Consider the following 18,841-nt stretch of genomic DNA (forward strand, 5'->3'; position numbering starts at 1 on the left):
ACAGCTACGGGGGACACTTTATTAAAACGAAACCCTGGCTGCTCATTGCCTTGAAAGGGAGAGTGGTTCTCAGTGATGACTTCTTGGAAAGGACACAGTTAACCTTGATCTTGGGTTGATTTACTCCATAAATTGGGAAGTGCCCGCTGGCACTGGAGCCTTGCTCCCCTGCCAGTCCTGAGGGCAGAGGGATTTTCTGAATGGCTAATTAAAATGAAGCAGGTGCCTGCCCCCTGTCACTTCTAATTGTCCTGGGCTTTGCAAAAACTTGCAGGGCTCAGTAACAAAAACTTTGATTTCTTTTTTAGGAGAAGGTTAAAAGACGTACCTAGGAAGCAATCACTAAGTGAAGTTACGACGACTGGCCCCGTAAGCAAAACATTATTTGGTCTAATAATATTTTTGATGGGCCTAGAGGTGTTGAATTGTGATAATTTTGGATAAGCACAGATTAACTATGGTTCTGTTTTTATAAACCTTTCCCCAGGGGCAGGTATGGAACATTCCAGAGACATTCCTCTGGAAGTTGTCTTTCTCAGTGGTTGGGCACCTGATTTCTGGAATCCATGTCCTGGGAGTGTTTTACCCTAGAAGCCAGAAACATACCACTTATTCATTCATTCAAGAAAAATATATTTTTTGAGTATCGACTGTATTAACTTTTGTATTAAATGATATATGTATGCTAATGAACGCAATCAAACCTCTGAAGAATGTATATCAACTCTTAATGGTGGTGATTCTGGGAGGCAAGGTCAGGAGTGGTTGAATTTTTTATAATATGCATGTATTACTTTAATAAGAAGGGGAAAAACACGTAGACAAACACAAGGAGAGTCATAGAGAATCTGTGGAAATCTCAGCCTCAATGATAGGAGGACATACAGGAAAGGCTGCAGGGTGGGGGGCGTGGTTTCTGAGCTCAGAGAAACATAGTTACAGTTCAGGCTGGAGGCAGGCGCTTCTTGCCCTGATAACCAGCAGCGGCCCCTTCTCTCTATTTCCCAGTGATAGGAGAGCTGGACAACCGATCCAAAGGGGCATGTTTGACCTTCCCCTGAGTTCCTACCTTAAATCTTGGCCATTGTCATCAGATGAGACGTCGTCGACGTGGATCTGGTCACAGTCCTACGAAAAATTTGGCAAGAAAGGAAGAGAGAAATGTGACTGGTTAATCTGATGCTGCCCTTACAATTTGGTTTCATAAACTAAAGGGTAGAATGAACACTGGACTGGGAGGTGGAGTCCTGCCTTCTAATCAGAGCTTTGCCACTAACTGGTAGGTGACCGGGGGTGAAGTATCATCCCTCTTTTGCCTTTGGTTTCTTTATAAATGAGCAGGTTGGCTGTAAGGGACGGGAGTGACCATATAACCGATCATGCAAACTGCGAGAGTTTTGCAAGTAAAAGGGGCTGCTGTTAATATTACACTGGGGGGACAGGTACAAAATGGGACCATCCCCGTCTGCCCCCAGCTACGACAGGACATACCGTGGAAACCTTTGCCTTGTTCGAAGTGTTTTCTAGGCCTGGAATGCTCTTCTACCTTCATCTACTTAGTGAACCTTATATTCTTTAAGCATTAGCTTCTGGACCTACCCCCTTTCTAAGTTCCCCTCTGTGTCCTACGATCTGTGACCATCATTTATTGAGCACTTACTATGTGCCAGGCACCATCTCATGGATTTGCCCTTCAATGGACTCCAATGACATGCTGCTTTCCACCACCCATAAGTCTCTCAGTTCCCTTTGGGGAAACACCTTATCAAATGTGGGTTAAGACCTCAAGGAAAGGGATGATAAAAATGGGCACATGACCCAGTCTCAACCAATCAGAGGGACCCAGCATCCCACCGGTTAAAGTGATTGCTTCAGAGACGAGCATGTGGTCTAGGCTGGACCAATGGGAATCAGCCCTGGGACTCTGGCTGGGACTTCTGGGAAAGAGGCGCTCTCCTTTCATTGGGGCGGCTGAAGGGTGGGATGCAGCCTGGAGGGGCTGCAGGAAAGCGGGTCTGGGAGCTGGAGAGAGGATGAGGCCCTGGTCACATTGTCTGAACCCCTGGATCCAGCCACAACTGAAACTAGGCCATCCTGACTGTGGTCAGCTGAATACATCTCAAAGATGCCCACGCCCTAATTCCTGGAACCTTATATGGCAAAGGGACTTTGCAGATGTGATTAAGTTAAAGATCTTGAGGTGCAGAGATTATCCTGGATTCTCTGGCTGGCCCTGGGGTAATCACAAGGGTCCTGTAAGTAAGAGGCAGAGAGATATTTGATGATCGAGGGGAGAAGGGGATTGGAGCCACACGCTCTGAAGACAGAGGAAGAGGCTGCAAGCCAAGAAATACAGGTAGAAATCCAAAAGGCAAAGAACAGATTTCCCCTCAGAGCCTCCAGAAGAAACCAGCCTCGCCAACACCTGCAACCCCGTGAAACTGATTTTGGACTTCTGGCCTCCAGAAGTGTAAGAGTACATTTGTGTTGTTTTAAGCCACTAAGTGTGCAGTAATTTGTTACAGCAGCCATAGGAAACTGATGCCCGGACGTCTCAGTTTGAGTTAGCGGAATTGGATTTCTGTCACTTTGCACTTGCAACCGGGAGTTAAGAGTGATGCAACATCCCCCCACGGAATCTACGCTCAACACACCCCAATCCTGTCAACTCCACCTCCACCAGAAAGCACATTTGGATGATAGGCTGATACGGCAAAAACTGTGAGCCTGCTGTGCCAGCCCCCATGGTCCTATTTAGAGCTCAGCCTCCCGAATCTGACCGCCTGGGTTTGGATCCTGAATCCAACCATTTTCCAGCTGTGTGACCTTGGGCAAGCTACATCACCACCCTGAACCTCTGAGGTCAGACTGGTAATGGAACCTACTTCACAGGGTTGACGTGAGGAGAAGTGAGATGCTACATTAACAGCGGGCTGTACAGCCTGGCACACAGTAGGTGCTGTATCAATTTTTATTATTGTGTTATTAAGATTTATACACATCCATATTTTGGTTGCAATGTAATTTCAGGAGGCAGATATTTCTTGCAAAGACGGCTAAGGAGAGGAGAAGAACATGGAACTCTGAGCTTGACCTCTGAGGAAAGAAACTGGTTGGGACATCCTTTATGGGGGGATAGAAGCTGGGGGAAAAAGATGTTTTCAACATTTTGAGATCTCTTTTTACACAAGAAACAGGCTTGAATTCATCTTTGAGAACAGGGCCTTAGCTAGGGAAGGGGTTGGTGGGGGTGATGGGAAACCCCTTCCCTCATTCATTTTTTAAAGATATGTAGAGGGAAGGTTGTTGATATGGAGACGTGGCGTTGCAGTCGGGTTGGGGACTGCAGGCTGGGCTGCTTTGTGGGGAGTGAGGCTGGAACCTGGGAGAAGAAGGGGAGAATGGCAGCTGAGGTGGTGTGGCCACTGGTCCCCCTCTCTGGCCCCTGAAGGGGCTCTGGATTGGAAAGGGGTTTGCTGGAAGGTGACGTCTGTTTCTAGGGTCCTTGGCACACTCTAGTCCATAGCTCTGTGACAGTGACAAAGTAGGACTGAGTCCAGGAGCTGCCATTGTCCCTCTGCATAGGACCTGGCATGTCTGTGGGACCAGGACAGCATGTGGGCATGGGCAGTGGTGTGCTCTGATAGGCTGATGGCAGCAGGGAAGTCTCACCAAGTGGCTTCCTAGGGGTCAGCCATGGGCAGGGGTGAGTCAGAGCACATGGCAAAGAATGTGGTGATGCTAAATGGTGCCTCCAGGTGAGAAACTCTTCGGAGAGTGCTAGAAAAAAAACTGGGGGGACACTGAGTAACTACACTTGAGCCAGCAGATATCTGGCTCACACCCAACTCTTTTTTTGCTCATTATTCCATATTTCCTTTCTTTCCATGTACCTAGGACTGTAACTGCCGCTTGGTGGGCTCAGGTAGAATGTATTCCCTGCTCTTCAAGAGGGGTGTCCTTTCCTGAAGTAGCTGAGCTCAAGGGTACACGCCAATTTTTTAAATTCCCCTGATACCCCAACTTTAAAAATCTATCATGACACTGTCTAATATCGTAGCAATTAACCACATGCAGTTATTTACAGTTACATTTAAATTAATTATAATTAAATAAAAATAAACATTCAGTGCCTTCATCCAATTTCAAGGGCCCACTCGCTCCTTGCAGCCAGCCAGTGGCTACCGTACTGGATGGTGCATGTCTTTCCACCGTCACGGAAAATTCTATTGGACAGCGCTGTCCTAGAGGGAGAAAGGAATAGGCTGACAGCTAGTCTTCTATGTTGGTAAATTCAGTTAGGGAAGAGCGCAAGCTGGCCTGGAGACATAGCTTATTTAGCCACACTGTGCTTAAAATACATTTTGACACAATAGCCAGTGTGGAAACCCAGGGGATCTCTCTCCAGATTTTCAGCTACTTTGAGAACTGACATGTCCCGGCAATGTCGGGCTTGCGTTCCTATACACCGACAATCAATTGTCTGGACACCCATTTCCAGTTCCCCACCGTGTCTATTGGGTTTTCTTCACTTTTCATCACCTGATCACTTGGCCCCTGTGGGCATCCGAGTTTGAGAGCTCTGATCCACAGCCGTCTGAGAGATGGGAGATGGAAGGATCCTAGGGACAGCTTCCCGACAGGGTAACGAAAACTATTTAAAAGCCAACGTGGACTTTGCAGACCCAGGCACAGAGACAACAAAATTAATAGCAGGTTTCTCCGCAGCCGCGGCCCAGTCCATTGCTCTTCCTGAAATTGGAAAAACACCTCCCTATGCCCCCCAGTCTGTCCCTCAAGCTCCAAAACTGCTCTGGGGGTCACACAGGCTCAGGCCCCTGGGTAGGGTTCCTTGTTCTTTCCCTGATGTCAGGGGAAAGGTATGTGAGGAGGCTCTGGTTTTCTCATTTGCACGGGGATTGTTGGGGGTGCTAAAGTGTGACAACAGTAGCGATCACATTTCGAAGTTAATAAAATACCATGACGCTCAGCGAGACACTACCTCATACGCAACCAGCTGACCTGGATTGAGTTACCCGCTGAGCCCGCAACCAGGGGGCTGGGACAGTTCAGAGGACATAGGATGGTACTGAGCTCTTGGGGAAGTGGATCTGATGCCTCTCAGCTCTGCGGCATGGGGGGTGGGGCAGGCCTGTAAAGGTCAGGATGCTGGCTTTTCAGCCCGGGTGCTTCTGGACTCCTTGGGCCAGTGTGACTGACTATGCTGGGCGTCTGAGCGGGCCCAGCTGGCAAAGACAGAGGAAGGGTTCCCACAGCCACAGCATGGGTGACACGCAGTGGGGCTGACACCCAGAGAAACACCTGCCAAGAGCCTTACTCAAGGACGTCCATCATCCCAGGGAGAAACTGGAAAATGCTGCAAATTCCCTCAGTTGGATCACAGCTAAAGGAAATATGGTATATCCATTCAGTGGAATCCTACCCAGCAGTTCAGAGGAGCGAGGGAAATTTTTATGTGAGCACATGGAATTATTTCCAAGGCATCGTATAGTGTGAAAAAAAAAAGGGGGGGGGGCGGCTGGAGAATGTCACCGAGCTATGGAATGGTACCTACCACAGAGGGTGTTGTAAGGATTAAATGAATCCTACAGGTCAAGCACATTGAAAAGTGCATTGCCCACAGACAATGCCACATACCCGTTTGGTGTCATTATTGCTATTATTACTATTTTGGATTCTATAGGCCTAAATTCTGCCCGGTATAGTAATGGTCAAATTGAATTGAGTTCACTAGTGAGAGAGGGTCATGGTCAACTGCTGAGGAGGCCATTTAGAAGCAAAGCAGGACACTGCATTCCTGCATCGCAGGTTCCCAGGAAGAAGAGGACCAGGGTAGAGACGCCCGAGATGGTGCAGCAGGCGTTCAAAGGCCCCTCCCTGGGTTCCTGCCATTTTCTAGGTGTGTGACCTTGGGCAACATGCTTAATACCTTTGAGTCTTAAGGTTTTTTTTTTTGTTGTTTTTTTTAAAATAAATTCTTAATTCTAGAATTGTTTTAGATTTACATAAAAGTTGTGACTATAGTGTAGACAGTTCCCATCTATCTAGAGTTCCCATGTAGCCACACCCAGTTACCTCACTGTTAAAATCTTATATTCGTATGGTACATTTGTCACAACTAATAAATAAATGTCACTATATTATTATTATTAACTAACGTCAATTCTTTATTTTGAGTTCCCTAGTTTTTCCACTAATGTCCTTTTTCTCTCTCCTAGGATCCCATCCAAGGTATCACATTACATTTTGTCATCTTGACTCTTTAGGCTCCTTTTGGCTAGAGGAGCCTAAAGAGTCAAGATTTTCTCAGACATTCCTTTTTTTTTCTTAAAAATGGTTTTCATAAGTTTTTTCCTAAAAATTATAACTTTTGGTTGCTTTTGTAAATACGATTTTTTCTATTTTCCTCATATAGCCTAACATTATTATTTGTGTATATGAGTTTTTTTTGCTTGTTTGTTTTGTTTTTTAACTCTATTCTGCCCTCTTGGGCCTTCTCTCAGACTTTCCTTGGTTTTGATGACAGTTTAAAGGAGTATTGGTCAGGCATTTGGTAGAATTTTTCTCACTTGGGGTCTGTCTGATGCGTCCCTTATGATTAGACTGGGGTTATGGATTTGGGGCCGGGAGATCACAGAGGTGAAATGCCATTCTCATCACATACTATCAACAGGACTTATCACTGCTGAGGTTGACCTTGACCATCTGGTTCGTCAGATTTCTGCACTGTAAAGCTACTCTCCCCCACCTTCCCATATTATACTCTTTGGAAGGGAGTCATTATGTGAAGCTCACGATTAAGGGCGGAGAATCTAAATAAACTGGAGTTTTTCTGTGTAGGAGATGCGTCTATTCTCCCTCACTTATTTATTTATGTATGTATTTAATTTATTTAACCATTTATCTGTGTCAGTATGGATTCATGGGTACTTATTTTCTAGTTGTGGTTAGAACTCAATATGATGTTATTTTTTTAGCATTCAAATTGTTCCAGCTTCGGCCGGTGGCAACGCTTCTGGTTAGCTCCTGTGTCCTTTTGACACACCCCATCATGGTGGAGTTGTTTTTGAGCACTTCTTTATAAGAAGCTCCATGTGTATTGTGTGTCTTCCCTGCCCCAGCCTTCTAATCAGCCATTTTTCCAAGGAGCCCTGGTTCCTTTGACTGGAAAATGGTATTAGAAACCAGGATCTGGGTGCTGGGTGTTCTCGTTGCTACAGGAGTGTCATTGTTTCTGGGCCCTTCTCTGGTGACAGAACAAGGCCTCCAGTTTTGTCTTGTTTTTCCAAATGACGAAACATGCTGAATGCATCCTCTTGCAGGTACATTCTGAGGCAGGTGGCAGGCCTACGACATGGCATCACTTATAGTCCAGACCTGTCTTTCACCTGAAGCTCGGACAGGGCCCAAGTGGAACTCAGGTGAAGAGTCACAGGGCACCAGCGAAGGTATCGGAGGGACTACAGGTGCAGTCCACCTTTCATCAGCGATGACAGTGATTTATCCATTTGTCAGGTGCTCAAAGTCTCAATTGAGTTGTCAGGGTGACACTGATCTCATAATATGCATGGGAGAGTATCCCACCTTTTTCTCTGCTCTGTAGTTTGTGTGGGATGGGATTTACCTTTTCCTTCAATGTTTGGTGGAATTCCTGTTTAAAACTGGCTGGACCGGGTACCTTTTTTGGGGAGAACATCCTAAACTACCATTTCAACGTCCCAGGTCACTGGTTTATTTTATTTTTAAATTTCCCCTTGGGTTCATTTTGGTAATCTATGTATTCCCGAAGAGTGTCCACTTCATCTAGGTTTTCAAATTCATTGGTATAATATTGTACATGGTATTTGCATCTCCCCTGAATCTGTAGTAATGTCCACCCTTTCATTCGGGGTATTCTTTATTGAGCTCTTTTTCTTCTTTTCTTTTTTCTCATTCACCCTCGCCAAAGGCTTATGTCCCTTCATGGTCTTTTCAATGACCAGTTCTTATTAGTTTCCCTAACAAATGTAATTTCAGGCTGTATGTGTCTGTCTGGATCATTCCGTACCTGCATCCCACAGGTTTTGAAACTTAGTATTCTCATGGTTGCTCATTTCTGAACAATAAGCTCAGTGAAAAATATCAATGGAAACCCATTCTGATTAAGCGGGCGACAGCTGGGGTTTCCTTAACTTGCCCTACTGTGGTCCGATCCCATTAATTTTCGTCGTTGGCTGCCTGGAGACACAAATGCAGAAAGGAAATTGTTGACAAATTTGCTTTAGAAAAATGACTCTCCTCAGAGCCCAGACGGACTCCCTGGCCACTCCTTCTTCTTTAAGGCAAGTATATTTAAGTGGGATTGCTTAATGCTGCCTCTACACTAGCCAGAGAGGGGCCTGTTCCTTGGGAGGGAAACCTGGGCCATCTTTCTTGTGTTGTCTAAATGTTTAACTTATCTGAAGAGCACTAAAGAGGCCGTGGGCCACACTGTGTTAATGGCCAGTTGGGCAGGACGCCTTGGAGAGCAGCTCAGCGCTGACACAGTGAAATATTATTCTCCCTGATAGCTCCTGCACAACCGTAAATCAGGCCTTTAGCAATCAGGCCCGCGTGTCAGGCACGCAGCCACGGCCTGCCCAGATTCCAGCCACTCCTGAGTCTCTCCAGAAAGATCCTGCCCACAGCTCTGGCAGCACGTTGAAACGCCCCCCTCCAGCCTACCCGCCTGCCTGGCCAGAGATGCGTTCTGCCAAAAACCTTTAGGTTAATCTTGTTTCCTGTGAGGGACTCTTTTTTTCCACTCACTCTGCTGACCCGTGTGTGTCCCTTCTCCACACCACAGTGCATCTCAAAACTGGACCTTCCGTGAAGGAGAAATGTCCCAGCTTAGAAGTCAGCTTGCCTGGGATCAAATCTCCACACTAGCTATGTGACCCCGGGAAAGGGAGCTGTCTGGGCCTCAGTTTCCTCATCTGTAAAATTGAGATTAAAAACAACATTCTCCCTTGCAGGGTTGTTGTGAGATTTCAGTGAGAAAATGTACGTATGAAGCCTGGCCTGGGGAAGAGCTCAATACATGTCAGTGCTGGGCAGGTTATCCTCTCGGTACCTCAGTTTTCCCTTCACCAAGACCACTGTGGCTACTCTGGTGAGAAGAGACTGAAGGGTGTTGAGTCTGTAAGCTGACCCCCAATATCTATTCTCCCTCTTCTATAGTATCAGAATTTTCACTTGCATGGCATTGCTCAGGATAAGACTACGTTCCCCAGCTCCTTTGCAGGAAGGTGTGGCCACGTGACAAAGCTGTGGCCAATAGGATGTAAGCAGAAGTTACAAATGCAACCTCTGGTTGGTACCCTTGAATGTGCATGTAGTGGCACTGTCGGACCATGTGGTGAAGGGCACCACGTGTCTGCCTTCTCCTGGCTGGATTCACCGATCTCACCCCCTGGACTTACTGTCCCTGCCACCTCCCTCCTGGGGCCAAACAGTTTGCCTCCCTCTCACCACTGCCCTCATCATACCAGGCCCTGGCTATCTTCCCCAGGGACTGCACCCTCACCCACTCACACCTCCCGACAATGACATCAAAAGGCTGTTCATTAAGGCCACAAAGAGTGAGGTGGTCCCCTCGAGGGTCCCGCTACATCTTCCCTGCAAATTTCGTGTTCTTTTAAAACATATCAAGAAGGAAGTGGAAGCTGGTGGCAAGAGGCACCCAAGGCAGTTCTCGTCAGCATGCCTACCATTGAAGCCAAGAGAATGGGGGGTGCTGCTATGCTCTTTAGGGCCACGAAACATGGTGGACGTGATGCCCAATCTCCAGAGAACCTCAGTGGTAGGACGTTCTGGTAGTTAACACCCTGCAATCAGAGCGTCAGCTTCCCTGCTGTTTCCACTTTACACTCTTTTCTTCTGGCACTAGTCCATTTCTAAGGTCACTGGTGGGCCCTAGGGTGGTTCCCACAGCTCTTGACATCAGGTGCATGAGTGTCAATCAAGCCTGCACCCTTGTCCCACAACCCAGCCGACACTGCAGACGAGGGTTCCTCTGCCCTGGATTTTACTGCAAAATAAGCCGCTCTTGCACATCAGCAAGTTGGCTGGTAGCAGGAGATGCGGTTGTTGATATGTGTGCCCCAGTTCCAGCAATCAGCTGTGAGTCAGGGCCCGGCTCACCCCGTCGTACTCTTTGCTGTATCTCTGTACTGCAGTATTATTACTGAATTATTGTAAAATCGGGGTCGGGCAAGCTAGCTATATTTTTCTAACTCTTAGTAAAATAACTATCTAATGATCTAAATTACACAGTTTGCCCTCCTTCCCTTGCACAATCCCAGTGGCACCTACAGCCTTCTAGTGGAGAGGCATGTCCAGTGTGCTGACTGCCTTCAACCATCTCCCATCATCATCACCACCCTGGAAGGTAGGAGCTTTTTTCTTCTACCCATTTAACAGATGAGGACGCTGAAGCTCAAGGAAATGAAGTAAACTTGCCCTGGTCATACAGTCTGGAGATGATAGAGCAAGGACTCAAAGGCAGATCGAGCTGACTAGAAAGAGCGTGCCCTGAACTTAGGTAACTGCTTCCGCCCTTGCCCCCTTCCGTCTGTTCTCCCCCGGCAGCCCCAGGGAGCCTCTGAACTGCAAACCACATCATACTTCCCTCTTGCTCAAAACCCTCCAGGGGCTTCTTGTCACTCTTAGACTATTATCCAAAGCCTAGCGATGGCAGAAAGGCTCCATATGACCTTCCCCTCCCACTCCCCTTGTCCACCACAATCCTTCCTGCTTCTGCTCCAGCTGCCCTGGGTGTGGAAGCTACCTCAGGGCCTTTGCATTGCTGTTCCCTCTGCCTGGCACACTCTTCATCCAGTTACCCCCATGGCCCGCTTCCTCACCTGCTTCGTATCTCTGCTCAAATGTCAGGGAAGCCTTCCCTGGTTATACCAAATAAAATAACAGCTCTGTGACTATCTCCTCCCTGACTCTGCTGGCTCCCTTCAGAGTACTTCATCTGACTTCATATATTCAGTTATTTATGGTCTGCATCCCCAACTGGAGGCTCAATGCCCTGAGGGCAGTGAACTTGCTGTGTTTTGTTTGCCACGGAATCCACGGCACGGAGAGGAGGGCCTGGCAAACGGTGAGTTCTCCACAAATCGTGGCTGCATGTGGGAGTTGACCCCCTATTTACCAATGGATGATAGGCTCAGAGCAGAAAGGGCTCTGACGCTGTGCCCTAAACCCCACTGACCATCGTGCAAGGGCCAGGCCTCCCAAACCGCCTCCTCGGGAGTCACAGAAGGCGCCCTTTAGACTCCGACAGGGGATCCCAGCCCCAGCAACCAGTATGTTTTCACTTGTGTGAGTCTTTGCTTCTCCATTGTGCAACATGGTTTCAATCCTGCTGAGGTGCCCTGGGGGGCTTCTGTACTGGGGACATTTTTGAAAAAGATTTCGAGAAGAAAAACAAACGGGCTTCCCTGAATAGCTGGTAATTAAGAGCTTCCTCTAAGAGGTGAACTTCCGTTTCGGGGTCCATGGGGGAGAGCAGAGTGGGCAAGACTCGGACACGTCGCTCGAAACACACACCAGTCACGCAAAATACCAAACTCTGAGTCTCGTGTTCAATCAAGATTGACAAAGCGCCTCCTACATGTTTGGCATTTTTACTGCATAGGAGCTTCAGACTTGAATATCTGCCTAACGATTTGGTGTCTTCACTGGGGTGTCCCCGACATCTCAACCCCCACGTGCCCACGACGGAAGGATGTGTTTCCCCCACTGCATCCCCACACCTTCCCTGTTTTGTCCGTCTCGGAGAATGGCACCGCTGCCCTGGTCAGACCAAGCCCAGGAGTCCCCCTTAATCCTCTCTCTCCTCATCCCCACTCCGACCCATCAGCAAGTCCTCTGGGCTTTACCTCCGTCCCGAAGCCCACATCTTTTCCCCACCTCAACGCAAAGCATTTTTCTTCTCTGGCTTGGACGGCTGCAGTAGTCTCCTGCTGGTGTCCCTACGTCTACCTGTCCCCTCCTGCTGCCCATTCTCCACGCAGCAGCCAGAGTGGTCTGTTTAAAACATAAACCCGGTCATGCGGCTTTTCCTGTTTCACGTTCTTTGGCCTCACGGTTGTCTAAGCACTTACCAAACACACCGATGTCGGCGGCCATATCTGGCCCACAACTTGCTCTCCAGGCTTGTTTATCTCAGCCACCCTGTGCGTTCACACCTTCCACTACCGTCAGGTGGCCCTCTCTCTGATCCCGGAGTACTTCACGCTTGTTCTCACCTCAGGGCCTTTGCACTTGCTGCTCCCCCTCCCTAAGTGGCTGGCTCATGTCCTCATTCCGGCCTTGGCTCCACTGTCACCTCCTCAGGAGACCTTTTCAGACCCCTTGGAGAATGCTGACCCCACCCCCACCCTATTCCTCTCACCCATCACATCTCATTTTATTTTTTTTCCACATCCTTTCCACTATCACAAACTTTCTTGTTTACAGATTTGTTTGGTTGGTTACTGCCTGGGTCTGGGGGATTTAGGGCGAGGGAGACAGATGTGGTCCCTGCTCTCATGAAACTGACATTCTAAGGAGAAGACAGGGAAAAGCTAAATCTACCGTGAACTTTTCAACTATAAGGGCCAATAATTTGCATGTTTTTGCTAAAGCAAGTTGGGTTTTGCTATTTGTAGTCAGCTGAGTGTTTACTCTATGAGGCTGCATAAATACTTGCTGAAGTCAACTGCCATGTTGATTTTGTTTTACTGGTAAGTTCTCTCCCTTTCCCTTTCTCCAGCCCTCTCCCCGACCATCTCCCCTCAGACACGAGGGGCCATGGTAAAGGAAGCTGCTTTTTGCTAAAACGACAGTCCTGGGCCTGGATGCGAGTGGTAGCCTCCACTACCCCAAAGCTCTTTCTTCCTCAAAAAGTTTCTACCTTGAACTTTTCTCTAAAACGGATGTTGGGCAGAGAGCAATTTCTTTTCATAGGAGGACTGAGGCCCAAAGGGCTTGCCTAGACTGGATGGAACACAGACGGCTGCTTTCAGCAAGATTTCCCTGCCTGCCTCTCGGACCTGAAAGGAAAACGATGTCCTTTCCTGACGATGATGAGCACGAGTGCTGCTCTGGGCTGGTCAGGGCGGATCTGGAATTCATAGTCTTCATATTTCTACTTCACAGGTTAGTCCGCAGGGATTTCCCAGATTCTGGGGGGGGCGGGGGGGAATTCCTACTAGGATAACTAGAACTGTTCTTTCACATACGGGTTATTCTAGGTTGCTTTTATTTTTCCATCTGTTAAACCAATACTGCAAACATAAGCCAGAAGATCCCCACATTACTCCTTTCATCAGCCAAAAATAAAATAACATAACATAACATAAAATAAAATGAAATAGCCCTTCCTCACCTTGGAGAATGCTGCTTGCTCTTTCATTAGCGGTAAGCAATGCATTGTATTTCCTTCTTTGCTTTGGCTACCAGGAAGCTCAAAAATTAACTCTGAACTTAACTGCTGTAGCTAGCCTGAGCTGGATTTTTTTTGGTACAACACCTTACCTTTACTCATTACTTAGCTTTCTATTTCTTTGTCTTTGCTTTAATAGTTCTATTTTAAATATATTTTCTATTTGAAATTATTCCCAAATCTTTTTGACATAGCTGGGTGAATTCACTTTATTTCTGAAGCTCCTCTCCCCATTTCCTGTCTCCCTTGATGTTTCCTTAGGGGCAGAAGAGCAGATACTTTAAATAGGCATAGTCCCTCTGCTTGCTCTTCCTGCTTTGTAAAACATGTTTTCAGGGGAATGTAAATAGTTTTTAAAAGCTTCTTTCCTGGCCAACTGCTAATTATCATTGACCCAGGAGGATCTGTACTAATTTGCCTTAATCAACTCATCACATAGCAAATTTCAGGAGGGAGAACCTACGCAGCCTTTATTGGGTGAGTAAAACTGTCAGTGGACATCACCACTTAGAGCAGAGAGAAAGGCCCAGTAACTGCCCAGGGAAGCTGGGGAGATAATCCGGTCAAGTGTGTTTTCAATAAACTGTCGCTGGCCACAAAATTGTGCCTTTTTGGGGGGTTGCCAGCAAAAGGAAAAAGGGAAAAAAAAAGAAAAAGAAAAGGTAATGTCTCTTCCCCCAAACTAGATGCAGGTGGTTAAATACGGAAAAGATGAGATAAGCAATTCCAAACCTCCAGGTCGTTGAAGAACAGGTGCGTGTCTGCAAGGTTGAAGATCATTTCTTCCATCATCAGGCCGATACGCACGGATGTGGTGGTGTCCTGTTAGAAGGAAGAGGGGGAGAGCACATGGGAATGGGCTGTAGTCTTCTGAGCCTCCCTGCCCCTCCCGTCCCACCTCTGAAAGGCAGTTGTGGTCTTCCCTCTGCACCGCTCGCACATGACCTAAAACGTGTCTCCGTGTGGGGTCAGGGGGATTACGTCGTGCAGCTTCTGAGATTTCACTTCTGGTTTTTTGTCACGTATATTTACCCTCGTCAGTATAATCTCCCCCACAATGCCACTGGAACTGCAACTGTGTTCAGTGTTGCAAGGACCAGAAATGGCTGTAATAACAAAGAGGGCCCCCTGGAAATGGGTGTCTTCAGGGAGGCCAGAAAGATTTCGGGGAAAGTGCTATAAACCACGTATCAACACTGGGAGAGCTGGGATGCTGGTTCTCTCTTTACAAGTCTCTCTATGGAGCCTGCCTTCCTCCTCCTGATATTTAAAATGTCACTGGTATCTAACAATAGAGGATTAATTATAAAAACGATCCCACAAACAAAACCCAACATGGTGCATCCATACAAGGAAAAATGAGGCAGCCGTGAAAAAAAATGAAATCATGCTATAGCTACTGACATGAAACTATCACCAAGAAATACAGTATTAAGTAAAAAAGCATCACAGTATAATGTAGGAAACACAGCTATGCAATAAAAGGGTCCCTTCTTGCTCTCCTTCACTTTTCTATACATATGGTATACTAGACTGCACGACTCTTTGGGGTCCCTTCCTGAAGAGCTTCTCCCTGTAGGAGGATGAGAAATATCAAGGATTGGCAAATTAGAGCATATGGGCCCATCTGGCCTGCTGCCTGTTTTTTGTATGGCTCATGAGCTAAGGATGATTTTTATATTTTTTGACAGTGTATAGTCTATGACGGCTTTGTGCTTTGAAGGCAGAGGTGAGTAGTTGTGACAGAGACCATACATTCTGCAAAGTCTAAAATATTTACTATCTGGCCATTTCCAGTCTGCCGGCCACTGATATAGACCCTCCCTGTTCAACTCAGGGGTGACCATGTGACTTGCTTTGGCCAATGGCATGAGCAGAAGTTATGTTTCACTTCTGGTCAGAAGCGTTAAGAGTCAGTGCACGATTCACCATGCTCTCTCCCTTCCCATTTCAGAAGACTTAAGTATTCCAGATAAAAGATACCCTGTCAACCTGGGTTCCAGAGTAAAGATGATGTGTAATAGGTCACAATGGACATGTACCATAAATGAGAAGTCTATGAGATTTGGGGGATGTTTGTTACTGCAGCATAACCTCACCTATCCCAACTGATACACATGGAAAGTAGGTAGCAAAAAGATGCTCAACCCTGGCCGTACACGGTAATGATGTGAGGAGCACTGAAAAATGCTGACACTCAGGTTGTACCCCAGACCAGTAAAATCAGAATTGCTGAGGAGGGGGTCCAGGCATCAGGAATGTTTAAATCTTCCCCATGTGATTTCAGTGTGCAACTAAGGTTAAGAACCACTGGTCTAAAAGGAAATACAACACTTAGTTACATTCCTGGTTAATGTCTATTAAGTGTTTTCTCTGTGTCACTTATAAATATTAACATTTAATTCACACAAATCTCTTTGAGGTGAGAATTATTATTTTCCCATTTTATAGATGAGAAAACTGAGGCTCACAAAGGTTAGGTAACTTGCTCAAGGCCCCAGAGCTACCGAGTGCTGGGATTTGAACCCAGGAAATCTGGTTCCAGAGCAGCACAGCTTCTGAGGAGGCCTTGGAGTGGCCAGGGCTGGCTGAGGCGCAAAGAGGGCCTCGTACTGTCATCTATACATTTCCCTTTCTGTTTGAATTTTTTTTTTTTTTTTTACCAAAAGGCTGCATTACTTCTATTATAAAAATAAATAATTAATGACATCAACCCTTCTTGACTCTTAGAAAAAAAGGGGCAGGGGGGGCAATGGAGCTGGTGATCTCAGCTTCACACACACAACTGTAAGAATCAAAACCAGGAACACAGCCATTAGGCGAAACACCTCATCAGGGCCCCAACCGCCAAAGCTCAGCACTCCAGGTCCTGGCTGGAAGTTGCAGGGTAGAGACTCAGTGAAAAATGAAGAGAAAATGAGGAAAACAAACATTTAAGGGCCAAGGAGGAATCATTGTGTGACCTGGGAAAAGGTTTCGGGGGTGTTTCCACACATTACTCATACCCGAACCATTTCACCTCTGCAGAACTGCACATTCCTTCTCAGAGAGGCTGTTTGTACCCTCGCCACTGATGACTAGCCCTCAAGGTGCTGGACAAGAAGCAAGAAGAAGCTGCCATCCAGAGTCATCCGCTGAAAGGATTTATTTAGAAAAATGTCAACTCCCAGGACAGCACATAAAACAGGAGAAGTAATTATTGTGTACCAGATGGCTTATCTATGAAAAGTATTTGTACAGTTATAAGAAGGCAAATAGTCTCGATTGATAAGGCTGAAATGATGATTTATTGATATTGGGAGGACGTGAAGGAAGAGCTTGCACGTGTGTGATGGGGGCAAGGATGAGAAAAGAGAGCTGAAGTCTTGTCTTCTGGTTTGGGAAGCCAGAGAGCGTGCCTAAAACAGAAAAAATCAAGAAGTGGTAGTATAAACAGGATACTTAGAAATTTGGAGGAAAGTACCAAAAGAGTCAGTAAGGGTTGAAAGTTGTTACCTCTGGGCAGAAAGAAAGGCTGGTGCGGGTGTGTGGGGGGGTCATTGGGGACTGATGTTTTTCACTATACTTCCCTCTGGAGGATTATATGAGTTTTAAACGATATGTATATATTTATTAGATTAAAAAAACTAAATTAAAAATAAACAGAAACACGCTCAGTAATTCCACTTCTCATTACCTATCCTAGAAAACCCACTAATGTGAGCAAGGGACATGGAAGAAGATATTAATTACAGAATTGTTTGTAAACAGTAAAATACTGGAAATGACTTAGCTATCCAGCCAAAGGAGAGTAGAGAAATAAAATGCAGCCGTGTATTCAACAATGGAAAACTAAATTCAACGGAAAGAAATGAACTCGATGCCCATGTATTAACATGGACACACCAAAAAAAAAAAAAAATTTATTAAGTGAATGCAACAATCTTCTGAAAATTATATACCGCATGTTATTTCCATTTATTAGAAACACATAAGCTGTTCCTATGTATTTTCCATGGGCTCTGCTGTATTTATAAATATCTGAAAGGATACACCCAGAGTCAGAACAGGAATTGCTTTTGGCAGGCAGAGAGGAGGGAACAAGAATTAGAGGTGATGGTCAACGTGAACTTTACCATTATCTAGAATATTCTAAATTTTTTTTTTTAAAAGAGAAGGGATTCAGATGTTTACTATGTAATTAAAAATTAAAACTTTAAAGATGCCCAAATGCTTCTGAGGTGAACCCTTAGAATACCTATCTATTTCTTGGATATTCTCATTATTTCTGGTTTTCTTAAAATCTGCTTGCATGTTGCTAATTAGATTGTTTTGAACTGCATAGGTGGGACCTCTTTTCAAGGAACTTGATAAAACTAGTTGTACAGACATGGAAAAGTCTGGAATAGCCCAAGAAAAGCACAACTGTCCCAGGAGTTAAGTAACAGAGCATTACCCTGGGCCAGACCACTTTATCCAAGTAGAAAATGTTTTTCCAGGGTTGCAAAGACTGAGAAACTAAGGGAAATAAAACTGGTGGAGACTCAGCATTAATTAATGTGAAATACATCTGGAGTGAGGGCAAGACAAAAGCCATCGGTTTCATTGCGAGCTGCCTGCCGAATGCGTCCCTAATATACTCCATGAACACACCACCCTGGTCGCCCAGTGGAGCTTGGAGCAGGAGGGCCCTCTGTCTGACTTAGCACATCACCCAGTCAAATAAAGCCTAAAATATGGAATCCATCACACCATGTTCCGCATCTGATAAAAGGCCCATGATCCATTCAAGTTCACCTGAACCCTTCACCACCTAACACTGCAGTGAGCATTAAATGAGCTAGCTCACGTGGAAACATCCACCCTGATATGCAGCCGGCATGCCACAAGTGGGCCATGGTCAAAATCCCCCAATCCACTTTCTCACACCCTTACGCTAAGAACCCATTTCCATAAACCCAGCAGGAACACCCACAATCAGATGGTCCTTAATGAAAGTACCATTTTCTTTTTTCATCGTTCCTCACTCTTTGGAGTAAAGGAAAAAAAAAATAAAAAAATCAGTGGTTAGTTTCCTAACAGCAGAAACAGATCTGCTTTTAAGAAACAATCCATTTAAACCAGCATGGAGAACTGAGAAAGGGGAGTTTTTCCAAAAAAGGCTTCAATTGGTAACTTGTCCATCAAAGGACCGTGCTGGGGGCTGGTGGTGTGGGGGTGGATGGAATGTCATCTTTGTGGGTGGTTCTCTCCCAGTGAAGGTAAAAATCAGACTAAGGCACTGCAGATTTTTTCAACATGCTCTAATGTTCTACAGATTTCTCAGGGTTCGGTTTTGATGATGGTGAGGGGGCAATGCATGGGTTCATTGAGGAAGCTCCATGC

The 18,841-nt window shown here is 46.1% G+C and overlaps 1 protein-coding gene across 1 annotated transcript in view; it reads right to left on the bottom strand.

Moving 5' to 3' along the window:
- The window catches only part of EYA2 (EYA transcriptional coactivator and phosphatase 2), a 218,076-nt gene that overhangs the window by 20,886 nt on the left and 178,349 nt on the right, over positions 1-18,841 (bottom strand). The window contains exons 10-11 of the mRNA XM_074317592.2: positions 14,210-14,299; positions 1,070-1,128 (exon numbers count right to left, since the gene is read on the bottom strand). Of these exons, the coding sequence (XP_074173693.1) occupies positions 1,070-1,128; positions 14,210-14,299 (149 nt within the window). The remainder of the gene's footprint in view (positions 1-1,069; positions 1,129-14,209; positions 14,300-18,841) is intronic.

This window comes from Rhinolophus sinicus, chromosome 13, assembly GCF_057876585.1.
Source record: "Rhinolophus sinicus isolate RSI-liver-muscle chromosome 13, RSI-T2T, whole genome shotgun sequence".
NCBI lineage: Eukaryota > Metazoa > Chordata > Mammalia > Chiroptera > Rhinolophidae > Rhinolophus > Rhinolophus sinicus.